Genomic DNA, 20507 nt, shown 5'->3' with positions numbered 1-20507 from the left:
ATTTTTCCAAATACTTAGATATAGGTCACAGAGTCTGCAGTGATGCTCGCTGAAATGTTAATTCAATTCAATTCAACTTGACAAACATTTACAAACAATAAGTGTTTGTTGAATTGAATTGAAGTGTTAACATTTATCCTCCTGTGATATTTCTCTGCAAAAATTAGAAAGTGTCCTTAGACTATAAATTAAATTCTACCCTGAGATGAATGCTAACTTTATAACAAATATGATCATCAAATATTTATATCTAGCCTTCTTTCAAGACACCTGTCAATGAATTACTTAGCAGCTTAGATAAAATAATATAGAGATTCTACCACACTTAAGTAGTATGAGAAAATACAAAGAAAAAAAAAGGAAACAGAGCTTTCTGAACTTTTATTTTAACTGAACAGAAACTATGAATAATTATGGTGGATAGTTTCATTTTTCTTACCATTGGGTAATTATCTCCCTAATTCTGATGGAAGTAGATTAACCTTACTTCTAATAAAGGTATAGTCCTCACCTAGTTTCAGGATATTTTCCATAGGAGGAATTGACATTGTCCAGTGCCAAGGGATGGCATGTGACTGAGAGTGACCAGTGAGAGTAACACATTTCCCTGACAATAGTGACTGATGACAGATGGACATTTGTCTCATTCAGATATGAAAACTTTCTCTTTAGGACTGTTGAGAGAGGAGCACACTTTCATTTGGACCTTGAACTTGAACTGGAGAAGACAGAAGCTAGAGATCTTACACCCCAGGTTGCCATCTTCCTCCATAGGAATAAACCAACATAAAAAAGAGCAACCCTGAAATATGGAGAAAGATTGAGGCCTGGTGATATCATTTAAGCCCTTAGATAAGTCATTCCAGAAGTCATCATTATACTAGCTTATAAGGAACATGTCATAATAAATTATCTTTATTTGTTCATAGTATCTTGAATTACTGTTTCTGTTGCTTGCCACCTAAAGAGACCTAAATGATACATATTTCTAGATTTTTTAAAACTACTTTTTAAACCACAATCACTAGAATTGCCAACTTCTCTAACAATCTTCTGAAAGTACCAAAGCCTTCCCTTTACCTGTTCTTAATCCAAGCCATAATGAAAAAGAATAAAGGAAACCTCATTTGAAATGGACTCAGGAAGTCCTGAAGATGAAGTTTTCATGCCCCACCAACTTGACATCAATTGCAGACCTCAACAAGAAGAGGCATATCTTGGATTTTCCAACAGGAAGAAGCCTATTTAACTACCACAGCAAATGGGAAGATTTTCTCTTTGTCTAGCAAAAGGCTCAGCTAATGAGAAGCCATCACTCTGTCTTATCCAATGGACTTATGCCTAAAGCAGCCCCTCTGGATTTCCCCCATCCCCCTTTATAAGCGAGCTCATCTCCTTTGTTCTCCAGACTTGCTTATGATTTGCCGTAGTTTGCATGTCCTGAATTGTAATTCCTCTGCCATTCCCAAGTAAGCCCATTTTGCTCGTAAAAAACTGGCTGTATCATATTCAAGTTCAATACCGTGTAACTTTGCAGTTCTTCCTGCTAAAAGGCAGATTGTATTCCCTGCCTCTTGACATGGAGGCTGGCCAGGTGATTTGCTTTGGCCATTGGAATGCCAATAGATATGATACAATCAGGCCTTCAAAGTCAGCTTGCATAATGGGGTTTGCCTTCTTGATCTTCTGTTATCTCCATCACAAGAACACATTCTGGCTTCCTGTTAATCCAAAGAAGAGGAAAAGCATGTGGGGAGTAGATGGCCCACCCCTACAGCCACCATAGTTTGGGATAAAGACCCTCCAGCCCACTTGAAGATGTCTGAGAATAAATAATTGCTGTTTTAAGACCATGAGTCTTCAGACAGCTGTTGCATGGAGCACCCCTACAACTCCCAATCTGGAAAAAGAAAACTGTCTTAAATTTCTGAGGAGGGACTTCAGGATTTTGCCAGTGAAATGTGCACAGGAAGTATGAAGGAGAGTGAATCCAAACCAGACACCATAGTGGTCATGCCTACAATGGTCAAGCAGGTAAGAAAAACCAAAACTCATAAAGGCAGGTAGCACAGGCCAGATACTGCTCTTCATGTTTTGCATATATCGATGCATTTAATCCTCATAGCAACTATCTGAATGACACACCATTTGATCTCCATTTTACTGGGACGAAACTGGGGTACAGAGAGGTTCAGAAACTTGCCCAAGTCACCTCACTTTTAATTGGTAGAGCTAGGTTTTGAGTCCAGGTTGGCTGCGAATAACAGGAGGAAGTACAGGGAGTGTTTCTCTAGATGCCATCAACACGTTCAGTGGTTTGTCACCATGTGGGATTGAGAGCATTCTGATCCTTCCAGAGAAGCCAAAAATCCAGATTTTGACAAATCTCCCTATTTTTAAGTATTTTACATCTTTAAATGTTCGACTTTTTTTTTTTTTTTTTTTTTTTTTTTTTTTTAACACCAAGAAGATTAAGCCTATGTAGTTCAGGCTCAACAAATCACATTTCAAACTAAATCTGTTGGCGGCCTGCCCATGTGCACCCACTGATCCACACTTAGCGAAAGAGTCTTGTTTGGTTGGCAAGTGTCCACCACCTGTATCTTATGGGCTTCTGTAATGTCTCAGAAAGTGGCTTCAAAAGCTTTGTCTCTAATGTTACAACGAGACAAGTAACCATAACATTTCCATATTGACTTTACCTTCAAGTCTTTAGTCTAGCCCTGCGTTCTCACACACCTGTTTTTCAGGTCTTTGAAGTCACATAATTTGGACTTGGTGCTCCCTCTGCCTGCACCATTCTTCTTCACTTTGTTTCCTGGGTCTTAGCTAAATTTCAGTTCCTCCAGGGCTTCTGCCAATGCCCCTCAAGAACACTAGGGAACTAGGGACACCTGGGTGGCTCAGTCAGTCGTTAAGCGTCTGCCTTCAGCTGTCCTGGGATTGAGCCCTGCATCAGGCTCCCTGCCCAGCCAGAAGCCTGCTTCTCCCTCTCCCACTCTTCTATTTCCTCTCTCGTTGTGTCTCTCTCTGTCAAATAAATAAATAAAAGTCTTTAAAAAACAAACAAACACACACTAGGGTACCCTCCTGAGTGCTCCTGGAGCACCATGTACCCACACTTATCAAAAATTGGTTCACTCGTATTTTAACAGCTTTGCCACCTAAATGTATCTCTTACTGGGCTGGGATCCCAGGGGGTGGGTGTAGGACTGCTTGGTTCACAATTGCTAACCTGTAGTAGGTACTGAGAAAATGGTCGTTAGATGAAAGGAGAAATGACAAAAGAAAGAACATGTACAAACTTTGCAAATGTTATTTCCATCAAGTCTTTCTGTTACAGATATACACATACACAAACACACACAGGCAAGTACCTAGATAAAGCAAGTGCACGATTAACTCTCTCTTCAAGGCCTAATGTGCCCAGGGCCTTCCAAGTCATCCAGAACTTGAATGCATCTGGTCTCCTGCTGCATTGGATAGACTTGTCTCCTGTGTCGTAGCTGATGTCATAGAATTTGTCCTGCTGGAAGAGGTAAGATGCCTTGGCAGAGTAGCATTTCTTAAGAAGGTCCTTTTGAAAAGAGAGAGAGGGGAAGAAAGACAGAGAGAAAGGCTGTAAAACTGTCCATTTTTAGAATACACTTGATTTTAAAAACATACACCGACAAACAAAACCTGTAGGATGTTCTACCACCTTGTGCCAAAACACCTGCTCTCACTCTGACGGCCCTGCATGGGAAGCAGTATGTGTATATTAATTTTGAGACACATGTTACCTATTTTGTTTGGGAAAAAAAAAACAACCCCCAAGTTGAGAATATCAAGTGCATCTTCACAAAATTATTGATGAGTACTTGGAAGCTCGGAGGTGACCATGTCATCACCTGTACAATATGGAAATGGACCAATTTCTCAAGATGAAAAAAAATCTGTCTATAACCCTCTCAAGGCTTCATACTGGGAAAAAAATATCTAACATCTTTTACATACTTTATATAATTTCATAGGTGAAACACTAGGCACTTGTAGGCCCTTCTTTTTAAGTCATATTCATATTAACAAGGTCAAAGTGATAATAACTTGGGATAAAAATCCTGAAGAAAGAGCTATGAAAGAGTTCAGTGAAAGCCAGCAAGTTATGACCACCACAAACATCACCCACAAATCCAAAGGGTTTTTTGGGTTGGTTTGGCATGGGTTTTATTTGCAACCATTAATTCGCATTTACTGAGCGGTTACTTGTCTCTAAGCAGTAAGTGACAATTTACCCTGTTTATTACCATTCGAAATTCTTCACCTTGACCTCAAATTTTGCATTCAGTGTCATCTAGTATTTACATATTCCCAGATTTCCCATCTCAAGCTATGCTTTACCTTCAACTTCCTTCCTGCCCATTCCATTGTACTTTGCAGTCCCCACAATCATGTGAGCATCCTCATTGCTACAGAATACCTAATAAAACCCTCTGCTTCCTCAATAGAACCAAACTACTCAAAGTCCCTTAACCACTAGATCAGGCCCCATGTGTATCTTTGCTCAGATCACTTGCTTGACCTTACCTCTATTTTAGTATAATATTTGACACATTCAAAAAGTACATGCAGGGGAAGCCTGGGTGGCTCAGTTGGTTAAGCAGCTGCCTTCGGCTCGGGTCATGATCCCAGCGTCCTGGGATCGAGTCCCACATCGGGCTCCTTGCTCGGCGGGGAGCCTGCTTCTCCCTCTGCCTCTGCCTGCCATTCTGTCTGCCTGTGCTCACTCTCTCCCCCCTCTCTCTCTGATAAATAAATAAAATCTTTAAAAAATTCTAAAAAAAAAAAAAAAAGTACATGCAGCATAATTACAAGTTCTTAAGTTTACTTATACCAAACAAGGTCTTTCCTCGTTATCTAGGTCTGCCCTTCTTTTGGGTCCCATCTCGAGTTATGTTTTCCCTTCAGCCTTTCCTATTGGACTCACTTCTTCCTTCTATATTTGGCTGCATTTTCTGGCTTTGCTCTGTGCTTTCCCTACTCAGTATGAAGTTTGCATATATTCTCTCTTTGTGTAGCCAAGCAAGTTCTTGAGGGCAGGAATCATTTCCTATTTATGTCCATGTCCATAGAGCTTAACACTATACTGGGCATACAGGACCCTCCCTAAGCAATTATGGGTGATGATGCCACTCCCCATAATCCACATGTCCTCACATTCCCCTGACATGTAGTATGAACAGAAGAAACTCAGATATGTGAACTTCTCATTTGGAGCACTTTCTAAATCTTAACAATACAAAAGGATCAGTACTATGCAGGAAGCCACAGAGAAACTCCCCAATGGTCACAGAGGTCCTAGGAAGTGACCTCTTCTGAACAGAGAAGGTATTCATTTGACTAATCAACTCAGTACCTTCCAAACGAAACCATGCATTTGCTGTCTTAATAGTAACATTGTTATAGGTGGATACCAATCTGGATATAATGTGTGCCATTACCAGAAAGCATGATTTTATGTTATGTAAAAAATTATAGACCAGGGGCGCCTGGGTGGCTCAGTGGGTTAGGCCTCGGCCTTCAGCTCAGGTCATGATCTCAGGGTCCTGGGATCAAGCCCCACATTGGGCTCTCTGCTTGGCGGGGGGTGTGCTTCCCTCTCTGCCTGCCTCTCTGCCTACTTGTGATCTCACTCTCTCTCCCCCACATCAAATAAATAAATAAATAAAATCTTTTTAAAAAAAACTATAGACCAACTATAATCAAGAACTCCAAAACTCCATTCATCCAGGTTCCAAAATAAATAGTATAAAGATAATAAACAAAGGAATACTGGAAGTCTTCAGTCTTGCTCTGATGGATATTGTTGGTAGACACAGGGGAAGAATAGATTGCTCTCATCTGAACATTAAGGTATAAAGAGCCCCTTTCTCTTTAATCTCTACTTTCATTCTATCAGTAATCCTCAGCCCTGATCACAGCTGCCACCACTGCATCTCCCTACCCTCAAAGGTCAGACAATTTGGTTATTGTTTCCATGGCAACTGCAGCCTAACCATATATTATAACATTAAAAGGCCACTGCATACATTTTAAGGACAAAGCACACACACCATCTTATAATTGCATCATGACTATAAATTTATTTTCATCAACCATAAAAGACTCAAAAAAAGTCCCCCACACAGATGAACTTTGGACATTTCTTAAGCAAGTTTCAGTGCTTCTTGCTAGTGATTGAAAGGGAAAGGAAGCCCATCCATTATCAGGAGACAAATTGCATCATCATAGGCAAATGGAGAAGAGAAGAGCCAAAATAGCATACAGCAGAATGAGTGATTGTCCTCCAGTCCTGACACCATTAATTTCATTACACTGAAAAATCCTCCTGCCTTGGGAAGGCTTCATAAAGAACAACTGGAGGTTTGGGATTTACTTTATCGAAAATAAATGAAAACTTTCACCAGAAAGTTCCTGCTTTGCATTTTAGTTTGTATCCTTGTATTAAAATGGATGATATGTCTTTAGTTTTAAGATACACTTCGACTAAGAGAAGATGTTCAGCTCTCCAGAGAAAAGAACATTTTGGAATAAGTAGAGTGAAAGTTAATGTTTTTGAAAATAATTAGTCATTATTGTACCATCAAAGAGAAGCACCGTGTTTATCTTGCTCATCTTTATAATCTTAATGCTAACAGGACAATAAATACTGGGTATATGATTTCCAGAGACATAGATGCAGTAAGAATACAAATTGCTTTATACTGTGATATCATCTCAAACAATTTTCAGGAATTAGTAGTTATTGTACTAGCACTCACGCAGTGGCAAATAAAGGAAATGCAATCAAAGTAGCTTAAGTAGAAAGGGGAAGATTTTATAGGCTCATATATTGAAAACTGCAACATGGTGAGCTTCAGTTAATTACCCAAGATCAGGTAGCTTTTAGGTGGTGGGGTTGGGTTTCAAACCAAGGCTGCTGGGATGAAGGGCATGAACTCTGTATCCATGGCATTTCGCTCTTTCTACAGTGGACCCTTAAATACATGTCATTAAGAATCCTCAGAGAGGCAGGTGAGACGGAAGACGGCCGATCAAGAGCACACTGAACTGGAGATCAAAACAACTACAGTCCTGTTGCCGACCCTTAATCTGTTCCCATAAATATGACTTCTGTCCTACTAGTGGTAGCATCATGTCTACAGCATTTTGATATTTTTCTGAATATCAAATGAAACATGGTGATATTTAAGGGCATCACTTCAAATATAGAATGAGCCAGTAGGTTGCATATTTTTCTTGTTGAGATGAGTCAAGCCATTTTCTATTTCCACAGGCTACATCAAATTCTGCGTTCTCTTTTCTAGGAGTCAGCGATTACATGGGGTTCCTTTAAGTCCTCACTCCCTGCTATCCTGTTTTTTAGCTTAGCCAAAGAAATAGCTTACCCCAAATTATTCCCATATGGCTCTTTCCATAGTCTGTCCCATATCATCATTATTTACATGTAAGACAATTGTCTAAATGCCTTAGGAAATTGGTATATTAATCATCTTTGTACTAATTTATTAAGAAATTATGTAATGAGGACCTTTTATATGACAAGCACTATGAGAAACCTGGGCATACAACCCAACCCCATAGAGGTACTAAGCATCTTGGCTAACATTTGTTGATTGGTTGCACAAAACTAAATTTAGCTTATCAGTAGCAGAAGGGCTTGGTTGTAATCTAAAATGTAATGGAGATTTTTAAAAATGATCCTACCTTCTGATCTTGGCTTGACTGATTGACTGATAAAACACTTGGGAGGCTCTGTATAGGCCAAAAGCTGGGCTTGGCACAGGGGATATAATGCTTAGTGAGAAAATCACTATCCCTAAGAAGTTTAAAATGGACATAGGGATACAAAAACAGGCAGTTACAGAATGGTGCTAGACTAGGGCTAAGAACAAAGTCCTCAGAGCACAAAGGAGGGTCAACTTTCACTGACTCGGAGATGTTAGATAGAGCTCTTCGGGAGAAGAAATATGTCCCAGAGAGCTGAAAGATGGGGAGCAGCGAGGCAGAAGAGAAGATGGATTGAATTCAGTACGGCTGCAGCTTGTTAACTGGCGGGGGATGAGCTAGGAAGCCTGGAAAGGTAAAGAGTGGGCAGGTCACCACGGTCTTAAGTGCCATAATAAGAATGACTGGTCAGAGAACTTTCACAGGCTCTTACATATACTTCAACTTCAACTTCATTATTGCTCTGGCAGAATAGAGTGAGAATCAGCAGATGTGGTCTCTACTTTTGATCCAGTCCCCCATTGTCAGAGCTCAAAGCAAGTCAGTTAACATCTTGGGCTTCATTTTTCTCATCAACGTAATGGAGATAGTGAGAAGTGTTCTACCCACCTCCATGAATACCGTGAAAATCTAATGAACTAATGTCACTCGGAAATACCTCTCAGTCTTTGGCCAAAATCCTGCTCATCACTCCCTTCCTCCTACAAATTCTCATACTCCTGACCCCCAGCTGTCACCACCCATTCTTCCTTCACTTTCCTTCTCTCCCCAAGCAAGCTGAAGAACAGATGTCAACTCTAGACATCCTCACTTCTTATGCAGTGAGCATATTATACCTCTCATCCACCTCCCCTTTTTAATGATATGCATCTGCCAGTAGCTACAGAAAACTAAGTTGAGAGGCACTTGGCTGGCTCCATCAGTTAAGTGTCTGCCTTCAGCTCAGGTAGTGATCCTAGGGTCCAGGGATCGAGCCCCATGTCTGGCTCCTTGCTTAGCGAGGAGCCTGCTTTTCTCTGTCCCTCTGCCTCCAGCTCTCCCTGTTTGGGCCTTCTCTTCTCGCTCTCAAAAATGGAGGCTCTCACTGCTAGGATAAATGAGGCAGAAGAAAGAATTAGTGATATAGAAGACCAAATGACAGAGAATAAAGAAGCTGAGCAAAAGAGGGACAAACAGCTACTGGACCACGAGGGGAGAATTCGAGAGATAAGTGACACCATAAGACGAAACAACATTAGAATAATTGGGATTCCAGAAGAAGAAGAAAGTGAGAGGGGAGCAGAAGGTATACTGGAGAGAATTATTGGGGAGAATTTCCCCAATATGGCAAAGGGAACGAGCATCAAAATTCAGGAGGTTCAGAGAATGCCCCTCAAAATCAATAAGAATAGGCCCACACCCCGTCACCTAATAGTAAAATTTACAAGTCTCAATGACAAAGAGAAAATCCTGAAAGCAGCCCGGGAAAAGAAGTCTGTAACATACAATGGTAAAAATATTAGATTGGCAGCTGACTTATCCACAGAGACCTGGCAGGCCAGAAAGAGCTGGCATGATATTTTCAGAGCACTAAACGAGAAAAACATGCAGCCAAGAATACTATATCCAGCTAGGCTATCATTGAAAATAGAAGGAGAGATTAAAAGCTTCCAGGACAAACAACAACTGAAAGAATTTGCAAACACCAAACCAGCTCTACAGGAAATATTGAAAGGGGTCCTCTAAGCAAAGAGAGAGCCTACAAGTGGTAGATCAGAAAGGAACAGAGACCATATACAGTAACAGTCACCTTACAGGCAATACAATGGCCCTAAATTCATATCTCTCAATAGTTACCCTGAATGTGAATGGGCTAAATGCCCCTGTCAAAAGACACAGGGTATCAGAATGGATAAAAAAACAAAACCCATCTATATGTTGCCTCCAAGAAACACATTTTAAGCCCGAAGACACCTCCAGATTTAAAGTGAGGGGGTGGAAACGAATTTACCATGCTAATGGACATCAGAAGAAAGCAGGAGTGGCAATCCTTATATCAGATCAATTAGATTTTAAGCCAAAGACTATAATAAGAGATGAGGAAGGACACTATATCATACTCAAAGGGTCTGTCCAACAAGAAGATTTAACAATTTTAAATATCTATGCCCCCAATGTGGGAGCAGCCAACTATATAAACCAATTAATAACAAAATCAAAGAAACACATCTCTCTGACAAATAAATAAATAAAATAACAACATCATTTCAGGCCTTCAAGTACAGGGGAACCCCAGTTTTTTGTTTATATGGGTGTGTTTGAAATCTGTGAAAACCAGACCATTCATTTGTCTAAATAGCTTTTGATCTACAAAGTAGGAAAGTGAGAATACAACCCTTCATCTTCACTTCTTTCAGAGCAATGTCCATCCATGATTTCTGACTTTCTCTGTTTTTTTTTTTTTTTTTTTCCTTCAGTCCCACGTGTGTTCCTGTTCTGACTTTCAAAGGAATAGAACACTTTAAAAATCTTTATGGGAAGAATGAGATCTGGTCACCAAAATCACTTGAGACACGAAAATCTTTGCATTTGCCTTCACTGGAGTCCTGACTCTGTTCCTCTGTGTATATACGTTCTGCCTGATTCCCTTAGTCTCGCTCGTGCAGTTACTGACTGACAGCAGAGTGTGGGTTTCATATACTCAACTCTGCTGTAGGATCTGCTCATAGAACTGGCCTTCTAATTTAATCAGGGAGGCCTCAACTTTCTGGGCTTCTGTGGACAGTATTTCCGCCTTTTGCCCTGGTCACATTAATCTATAATCCAAAATATGTACTGTTTCTTTTGCAGATTCTTTGGATGGACATCTTTTATTTCTCTCATGGTATGCCTTTGACCCCTCTTTTTTGGACTGATTTATTTAATTCATTTTCCTTTCTGTTGCATGAGCCTTTTTCATGGCTGTCAGAGCAGAAAATTATTAAAAACAATCTGGTGTTGTATCCTGCTTGAGAGAAAGCTTAGTATTTTTAATGAAGGGCCACAGTTCTCCCCCCAAAACTCCCCACCAGATCAGAGTTCTTATTCGCCTTTTCCTTTGCCATCTGAAGGCTAGTTTCAGACACGTCATGGTTCACTGGCCCCCTCAGTATCTCCAGAAGGTTCACATCCAGACTTAAAGGCTTCTATTGGCAGCTCTGAATTATTTTTTGATCAATTGATTCAGCCCTCCTTTTATCTCATTTTGAGACATTAGTATCATCCCTAGATAAACCCCTGCCTAGATCTTCAACTAATTCTCCAATTCTCACTCCCCTCTGTCATGTGTGTTTTCTGGAAGATGTTTGGTGTGGAAGTTTGCTCATATTTAAGATGTCTGCACTTGAATTCCCGAAGAATTCATGAACAACCCTCCCTCCTCTCTTCTGCCCTGTGGTGAAACACTTGAGTCATCATGCAGATGACAAGGTGGGGAGGAGCCGTCCCCTCTCCCAGGGGTCGGGCCAGTGAGGCCAGAAACTCCCCAGTCTTCTTGATAAGGTTTCTACGTTCCCATCATGTGAATGGTTAAAACCACTCATTATCCTGAAATATCTAGGCACTTAGCGTTAATACCAAAGGTCCATTTCCCCTTCCAGAAAGCCTCCTGGAAGATTCCAGAAAATTTTGTTGAAGTGCTAGGCCTACAGTCCTGATGGGGATTTTTAGAGAACTGATAGAATAATTTAGTGCCAGACTGGAGATCCTCGATTTACTAATGAAGTGTAACTCTCCGGTAAATACCCCTAATTAAGGGTCAGGATGAGCTGATTTAAAAATGAGGAGACTGAGCTAGAAGATTTTTTTTTAAGAAATGCAACTTAATAATTTTAAGCAGCAAGGGTGACTATAGGAGAGCCGAAAGTTGGGCTCAGTGTCTTCGAGAATGTGTAAGTGCTTCTATAAATAGGTAAGAAACATTTGATAGTGCAGAGATCGCTTGGCCATATCTCTGGGTGCCCTACAAGCATTTAAAAATAGTGCATTTGGGCTTCTCTCTTAGGACAGAGGAAGATTTTCCGATCTTCCCTAGGCAGCTATCAACACACTTTCTCCATTAAAGATCATCTAAAGCAGTGTTTTTCAAAGATTGATGACAGTCCACAGTAAGAAATTATTTTTTAAATAGTGACACTATCCACCTTATACATGAAACTGAAACAGGAATTTCATGGAATAGTACCCATCATTACTACATGAATGGCATACTGGTATCTGCTATTCTATGCTGACTATTCATTAAAAAGGAAAATAAAAAGCTGGCAAGACTTAAAATCGACTATATAACTCAAAAGCTGTTAGTATAGCAGTTCTCAATCATAGCTAACATCAGAATTCTGTGAGGAGTTTTTGGGGGTTTTCTTTTGTGTTTCGTTTTTTGTTGTTGTTGTTGTTTTTGTTTGTTTGTTTGTTTTTAATATCAGTGCCGGCTCTTGACTCCAGACCCCAAAATCAGAACATTTGGTGTGGGTAAGAGCAACGGTTATTTTTTTAAGCTTCTCAGGTGATCCTAACATGCAACTAGGATTAAAAAACATTGTTCTGATGGCTCTTGATCTTATGTTGAAAATTCTTGATCTAGAAATTTCAGTCCACATTACACTTACATTGAGTTCAGAGAACTCTGTGAAGTGTTTTTACAAGGGGAAAGAAACCAGAGTAATTATCTGGCTACGTTGTGAGCTATTTGTGCTCATTATGGAAGTTTTATTTTGAATACAAGTGAGGAATCACTTTATTCTGTGCACTTAAATAAAGAAAATATGGGTTGATATGAATAATGCTGGAATCTTAAGCAAAGTGGGGGAGGGGAAAAGCTCCAAGATAGGAAACATATGTCCACAGATTATAGCTTGCATGTGATGTGCAAAACCATACCCCACAACCTTAATCTATTCCACTTTTTGATTTGCCATGCTTTTGTGATATAGAACGAAGCCCTATTGGTTTGGAGAAGTTTAATCATATCAATGTGACTGTATGTAAATTTGGCTCACTTAGCTCTGGTGGGCGGAACCGTGGTCCTTCTCTTCTTCCATTACTTCACACTATGAGTTTCTGTGATTTTCTCTGATACATATTTACTTAAGCGCCTGCTTTGTTGCAAGAGAGATTTAAGGCAGCTTACAAAAACACAATATGGTAGGATAACGAGAGAAAAGAAAGAAGGCAAGAAAAGAGAGATGAGGGAGGTGGCGAAAGGAAAGGAGGAGGAGAGATGAGGTCAATACCAAGGGAAATGTCGTGGGGAAACTCAGTGCAACAGGAGTGATATGTGTGCACAGAAGTCATGCTGGATGGAGGGGGTAGGGCATAGACTATTTGCCAATTTCTTGGCATACCTGGTAATGTGCGCCTAGCAAAAGCATCCAGTAGTCATTGGCTGCTTCTGAGTTCTGAGTATTTACTATGACTGTCAAGTGCCTCACTTTGCTTCATCATTTCACGTTTTAATTCATCTGTAAATTGAGGATAATGATGCTGCATGGCAGCCCACCTCCTGGGGATAAGTATTTGTGCCATAATGTTTAAGTGAAATGTCTGGGAAAAAGTAATTAGCACAAGCCTTATTTCATCAGTCTAGAGGGCTTGCTTGCACCTCTCCAAAACAGGTGGGCAGGTACCTATAGAGATGGTGTCTTTCATCTTGGACAAAATAGATGCAAAGCAAAAGTGTTTCCCTGGACTGAGGCTAGAAAAGTGATTCCACACCAGGAGCACGGTATTTAACAAAATCAGTGATGTTGTAAACGAGGGCCCGGTTCCTTCTCAAATGGAATTTTACACACTCAGCAGCAAGGCCACTGGCCTACATTTCTTGGAGTGGGAGCATCCTCGAGAGGTCTGGCCTTTGAGGCCTGGAGTATAGGTAAGAGATTGATTTTGTAGAGGGGAAAATGCTGTGCAGCAAGGCAATTTCCGAAACACAAGTTCCCTGCTCTTCATTGCATAAATCCCATTAAAGCGTTGTTGGAAATCATTGATAATTGTAATGACCATGGGCAATCCTACTTAAAAGTGGCCTTAAATAATAGTTTCAAATGAATCAGGAAGTACTTGGTAAAACCTTCAAATAGGACCCAAGGTGTAGTGGACAAAGCATTTTTGTCCCCAAAGACTCATGATAAAATACAGAAATGTGCGAAAATGACAAAGAATTTTTCCACTACACAAATGATCATTTGTCCAGACAGAAGAATCTGTGCCTTCATATGCAGCTCACTCCTCAATTTGGACATAACAAGGAAAAAAACTCTATTCACTAAGGGTCCATTATATGGCTGGCAACACCCTACACACTTTGAAACTTTGTCCCATTTAATGGCATAGTAGTTCTTCACAGTAAAAAAGTGTCTTCATTTTACAGATAAAATAACTGAGTTTCGGAAAAACTAAGCAACTTGTCACTGGCATGTAGGGTAGTCCCAAACAAAGATGGAATTTGAACATAGGTCTTACTGGGCTTCAAGGTCCATAAGTGAATTTTCCCATGAACAAATCATATATAATCCCAGAACTTCCTAGTTCAAACTGTGGTCTCCAACACTAAGGAAAGCGAAGCCCTCTCCTTTGGATGTTCTAAAATAGAGAAGGGCAAACAATTTCTGCAAAGGACCAGAGAGTAAACATTCTCAGCTTCATAAACCATCCAATCTCTGTCATAGCTACTCAACTCTGTAGTTGTAGCATGAAAGCAGCCATATAGGATACTAAAATGAAGGGGTGTGGCTGTGTTCTAATAAAACTTTATTTATAAAAACAAGTGTTTATAGAAACAAGTGTCAAGCTGGATTTAGTCCAGGCATCACAATTTTCAAACCCATGAGAAAAACATTTTGTTAAAACAATATGTCCTATTTTAAGACATACCCAATGAGGAGATACACTCAATAAGACAATCATTTCTGACTGTGTTGAGGTAAAAAGAGTTAAACATTTGTATGAAGTCTCCAACCCACTGTCTTTCATTTTCATTGAGGCAATTTTTTAAAAATATTTTATTTATTTATTTGACACAGAGAGAGATCACAAGTAGGCAGAGAGGCAGGCAGAAAGAGAGTAAGGGAAGCAGGCTCTCTGTTGAGCAGAGAGCCTGAAGGGGGCTCAATTCCAGGACCCTGGGATCAAGACCTGAGCCTAAGACAGAGACTTTAACCCACTGAGCTACCCAGGTGCCCCAATTGAGGCAAATTTTGAATTATTTTACAACAAACCATAACTATATTGCTTCTAAAAGAGAATATTTAATTTAAAATAAATTAGAATAACACTGCCATGGTTTATTTTTCTTTTTGTTTTGGAGAAATGTTTTATGCAATTTCCATAGAGAATGGTATTTGAATATCTATACACATACCAGCTTATAATTTCTAATTTCCTTTGTTTCCTCAAAACCCCAAGAAAAAAATAAAAGTACTCTGTAATAAAACTGGTTGAGTCTGGGTTTGTTTTCTGTTTCATTTTAAGATTGTATTTTGACATTTATGATAGGTCTTTGCTGAAATAATACAGCAGAAAGAGCTATGAATATCAACCTGGAAACTCATTTGCAAACAGCAAGTAGAACCCACAACTGATCATTGAGCAAGAAAAGAGGGAGGGACGGAGGGTAGAGAGAAGGGCTCTCTGGTGGGTCTGAAGCAGGGAGATCAGATGACTTCTAGGATTCTCTGGCTCAGTTGGTAAGAGAATTGTATTTTCTAAACCAAACCCTTGTTAATGGACAGCAAGTCTCCAAGGCGACCATTAGACCAGGGTACTTAGAAGATCCCTAACTGCAAATGCTGAGGAGAGTGGCCTCTACAGAATCATAGGCTGAAAGAAAAAAAGCAAATGAGAAAAACCTACATGCCACGTCTGGGCACCAGAGTTAAGAAGAGATCTACAGGTCAGCTTCACCAGCCTGGCTGGGCATGTAAAGAGTTAGAATAAGCAAAATCACTAGCAATAGTATTTCACTTTGTATTGGTTCTAAGAGGATTGAATATTCAAATCTTATCTTCCCAAATCAATATCTATTTCTGTATATCATTGTGGCTTCAGAATTTACAGTTTCAGGTAGGATATTAGGTTGATCCATTACCTGTCATTTTGATTTAGGGACACAGAAGCTGTGTGATTAAAATCACGGATTGTGGAGTGAAGCCTCACCGATCCTGAATCCCAGGGCTAACCCTTACCAGCCTGGGAGCCGTGGGCATGTGATTTATGTTTTCTGTACTCGGTTTCCTCACCTGACCAATGGTCAGAGGGATAATCCCTACCTTATTAGATTGATATGGGGATGAAATGGATTAGTAAATTTATCCCCTCATCTATTCATCTATCACACTCACGCAAGACCTTATTGGGTACGAGCACAGTTAAGGAGCCTCTTTTTAAGTACAGGTGACAGGATAATGATTAGTTAGATCACAAAGGACTTTGCAATAAATGCTAAACAAATGCCTGGAAACAGAAGAGACCTGCAAAGATGCCAGGGAAGCCAGCGGTCTCCTTGGAAAGTCGATGTTTGAGCAGAACACTGTGAGAGATAGAACAGGACTTGGGGTGGTAAAGAAGTGTCTGGTTTCCACATAGAGGGAACTGCTTGCCTGAGAGAAAAATGAATGTGTTCTTAACGTGATGTCCAGATGTCCCTCTAAACCTCAGATTGTTCCCTAGCCCCGTCTCCAGCACATCCCTCCCGAGGGTGGGACAAATTGTCTGGCTCTACCTCAGACCCCATATTCTCAGTTTCTGGCTGTTTTCAGGGAATAACTATACTATAGAACATCTTGGGGTAAAGGCTGTACCCCTCCTTCAGCCCCAAATCCTATCACATCCCTCAAACCTCACACCACTCAGTGTACCCTCTAGAAAGGCACTGTGGGCTGGCAGGGACAGGGCCCCAGATCCACAATGACCTAAAATGAACCACCGCTGTGTTCCTTCTCTCCTGCTTCTCAAAATCCATAAAACTGGCACAATGACGAGAGACAGTCTGTCTTCCCTACGAGCTCACCTAGCCTGGCACAGGTGAATGTCATTTTTGATTCTGAACAATTATAGTAAATGCCTTGAATGTGAGTGAGGAGCTTTCTGAAGAAACAGAGGCATTAGGGAGGGTGACGATCCCATATAGGGAAAGAGAAATCCCTTGGGCTCACATTAATTCACTGTTAATCTGTAAAACCAATATCAGGCTCTAGAGTACATTTAAGACTCTTGACTCCATGAAATTAACCTCACCACCAATCATGAGTGAGTCGTTTCTCCAATCACAATCTTGTGAAATTAAGGAGACAGATAAAGTATTCCACTTACCTGGAGAATTTGCCCTTGGATTTCAACTGAACCCCTCAAGTGAAGGGGGCCCTATAACTTTCATAATTGGGAAATAAAACTTCTTAGAGAGATTAAACCTTTTAATGTTTGCTGTGGTTACCTCACAGGCAGAAAACAATCTTTTCCTTGTTATATATAAATTCCCGATTCTCGCTAGCTCTGGAAAAAGCTATGTATTTCATTGCATTTCACTTACATCTCAGGCAAGCTGGATATTGAAAGGGCACGAAGATTCTGACAGTACTCTAAATGAATGCATCGGTATTTCTGTAACTGCATGTCGAGGGTTTAATCTGCACTATGGTGCTGTCTAAAACCGGTAATAAAACAGAGGAATAATATGTCAAGATAAGATCCAAAGGACATATAATAGTGACATGTGCTACTCCATGACAAGGGCATAATGAAATGTACTGGGAAGAGAGTAGCCTCATAAAAAAGAAGACATGAACTTTTTTCTGACAACTGGTCTTGAGCCAGAAATGGGAAAGATAACAATTCATCTTCCTTATTTCTTTTCAGTTTCTGGACCAAGTTTAAAGCTCAGTAATCCATTAGCAAGTTGTCACAGCAAGAGATGGAAGACATTTATAGTACACAGAATTTAAGCTCTCTGCCTGGTCCATATGACCCTTTACTTCCCTTCTCCCACATAGAGATGGTCACATTACACCGCTCCCACTCTGGTTCCTAGATAATTGGACCAGAGATGGAGAAGACCAGGAATATGGAATTAACACTGAGAGATGCTAGTTTAGCTTGTGCGGGTCTCTTGGACAGAGATATAGACATCATACTGTTAAGTACCATATTTTACCTGTCACGTGAACTTAAAAACAAAAAACATTGTTATGAATTTCAGTGCATAACAATTGCCTCACTTTGGAAGTGCAAAATGACTATTTTTCTTTAAATGAAAATGTTTCTGATTTGGAGCCACATTTATTTCTGATGCAAAATATTTAATCTCATCCCTTTCAGAAAACTTCAAAATTCTAACTGAGTGATATCTCAGATCATTCAGACATAAAACCTGGACAATCAAGATTTTCTCTCTGAGAGTTTTCTTCCTGTTGCTCTTTATTTAACATTGTTGGGATATTCACAAATGTCACTGAGGACAGTTGCCAGATAAGATAGAAAATATCCTACTCAATTTGAATTCTGTAAAAATTTCACATAAATTCATAACAACCAACAGTTTCAGTAAAAGTATATCCTGTGCAAAATTGAGGACATACTTATACTAAAATATTATCTGCTGTTTATCTGGTATTCAAACTTGACTGAGCATCCTGTATTTTACTTTGCCAGATCTGGCAACTCTATCCTGAAGTTGGGGAGGGAACATCTGCTTCATCAGTGTGGTCACTGCTGTCCTTGTGCTGACCACCTGCCCCATCTCTAGCTCATCCACATATGATCTTTCCATCTCCCTGCTTAAATCTTAAGACCCGCCATGGTCTCTGGTTGAGCCGCCATGGTCTCTGGTTGTCTGATCACAGCCATGCTTCTTGATTTTTGCCCTTATTTCAAACTCCCTTGTGTCTTCTTGTTTATGTTTAGTCGATTTGGAAAAGCTAGCTCCCTGCCAGCCACTCTGAAACTTATTGGGGGCTCTCTCAGGCACTCTTTCATTTTAATAAACCCCCTACCATGCCTATTTAATTTCTACTTTCCAAACTGACACGAGGGGTAGGGGAGAGAAGAGGCTTCCCAACTCTCTGAGCCTCACCTAAAATCTGAGCCAAGAGAGGAAAGGACATTTATATCCTACATTTACAGGAAAATTCTGTTCTTCCTTGGTTCTCTTGGGCCTGTACATTCATATTTAATACTTGATTCCTCTTTAAACCTTTTTCTCCCTGCTCCAATCCCTTAGGTCTGTTTATCTATTTGAGAAAGAAAATACAAACTAAAAATGGATTCTGGATGATAAGATATCCTTTCAAGAGTAACTTTTGAGTTGAAAAGGTAAAAATTTGTCACTCTTGATCTCTGCTTTCATTTTGATTATTTTCTGACTACAATAAACATTAGAATTTCATAACATATCTGAAGCTTTCAGGAAGTTAAAATCTCTTTCATAAACCATTCATGACTAGAAGAGGAAATCAACACTGTTATTATGGATTAATTGGAAAATAATTTAAATGAGAACACTCAAAACAAAACTTAAGGAACTGAACCAAAACAGCCTTCAAATGTAAAATAACATTCCTAGAGAACAAAAATGTAAAGAAGCAGGAGAAAATAACAATTAAATAAACTTAATAAATATGAGAATTGAAAAATAAATGCAATTAGTCATTCCTTATGGAGAGAAGATAAATTAAATCAGGAAAAATATTTTAAAAATTAAGACTTCTGGCAAATCTATAAGGCAAAAATTAAATGAAAATGACAAAAGGGTATTATATATTCTGCTCACATATTTGAAAATCTCAGTAAAATGTATGAAATATTTAAGAAAATATAAGTTCTTAAAATTGATCAGTAGAGTGGGAAATTCTAAATAAAAATGGGAAAAATAAACACTAGATCAATGAATTATCTCCCTCAAAATTTCTAACTATTTTTATAACTGGCTTTTCTGAACATTTCTAAAAACTGATCACCTCTGTGTTATTGTAATTATCCTAAAATGAAGACAGTTCAAAGCATACTCAAGAATACAATCCAACCAAGATCTCACACACACACACACACACATACACAGATCAATCATACGTAGACAGAAGCAAAAATCGAAATATAAGATCCATGAAACATTAAAGCAAATTACTGCAATAAAATGAAGTAAATCAGTAATGTAGAAAATCTATTAAGGCACAGTTAACTTTGTTCAAGGAGTAAAATGATAGAACTACCTTATTTGATAATAAAAAAGAATATGGTAAAATTCAGTACTCATCTCTGTATTATTTCTCAAGAGGATTTATAAAGCATATATATTTTAAGTCACCTTTAATAAAATCACAGAGAAGACAAAAATGCATTCTATTAACTGTTATTACTGAATATATTTTTGGAAATCCTATAGGTACATTACAATTACTGGTAACTGATATGAAGACTACATATTAGAAAGAAAACAAAATTACAGTTGTATACTGATCTAATTCTATATTTTAAAAATATAAGAAAATATGTTTAAATTTCTCAGAATAATTAGAAATCTGGTAAAGTAGTTATAGATAAATAATTTAAAGTTTTCTTTTATAACAGAATTTGCAGTTAGAAGATTTTTAAAGATTCTATATATAATAAATATAAAAATTATTAAATAACCTTAATAATACAGCATATTTGAGTCCTCTATGGAAAAAAATATCAAAATGCTGTGACATTAATTTTTTTCCAATAATACTGGAAAAAGTAGAAAGGAGTAGGTA

General features: G+C 39.1%; 1 protein-coding gene across 1 annotated transcript in view; it reads right to left on the bottom strand.

The window, feature by feature from the left end:
* The window catches only part of GADL1 (glutamate decarboxylase like 1), a 185939-nt gene that overhangs the window by 72194 nt on the left and 93238 nt on the right, over window positions 1-20507 (bottom strand). Inside the window, exon 12 of the mRNA XM_059387957.1 lies at window positions 3378-3577. Within this exon, the coding sequence (XP_059243940.1) occupies window positions 3378-3577 (200 nt within the window). The remainder of the gene's footprint in view (window positions 1-3377; window positions 3578-20507) is intronic.

The sequence above is a fragment of the Mustela nigripes genome, chromosome 2 (genome assembly GCF_022355385.1).
Source record: "Mustela nigripes isolate SB6536 chromosome 2, MUSNIG.SB6536, whole genome shotgun sequence".
NCBI classification, from domain to species: domain Eukaryota; kingdom Metazoa; phylum Chordata; class Mammalia; order Carnivora; family Mustelidae; genus Mustela; species Mustela nigripes.
The sequence above is the reverse complement of the archived record's forward strand: the minus strand, read 5'-3'. Positions and strand labels throughout refer to the sequence as shown.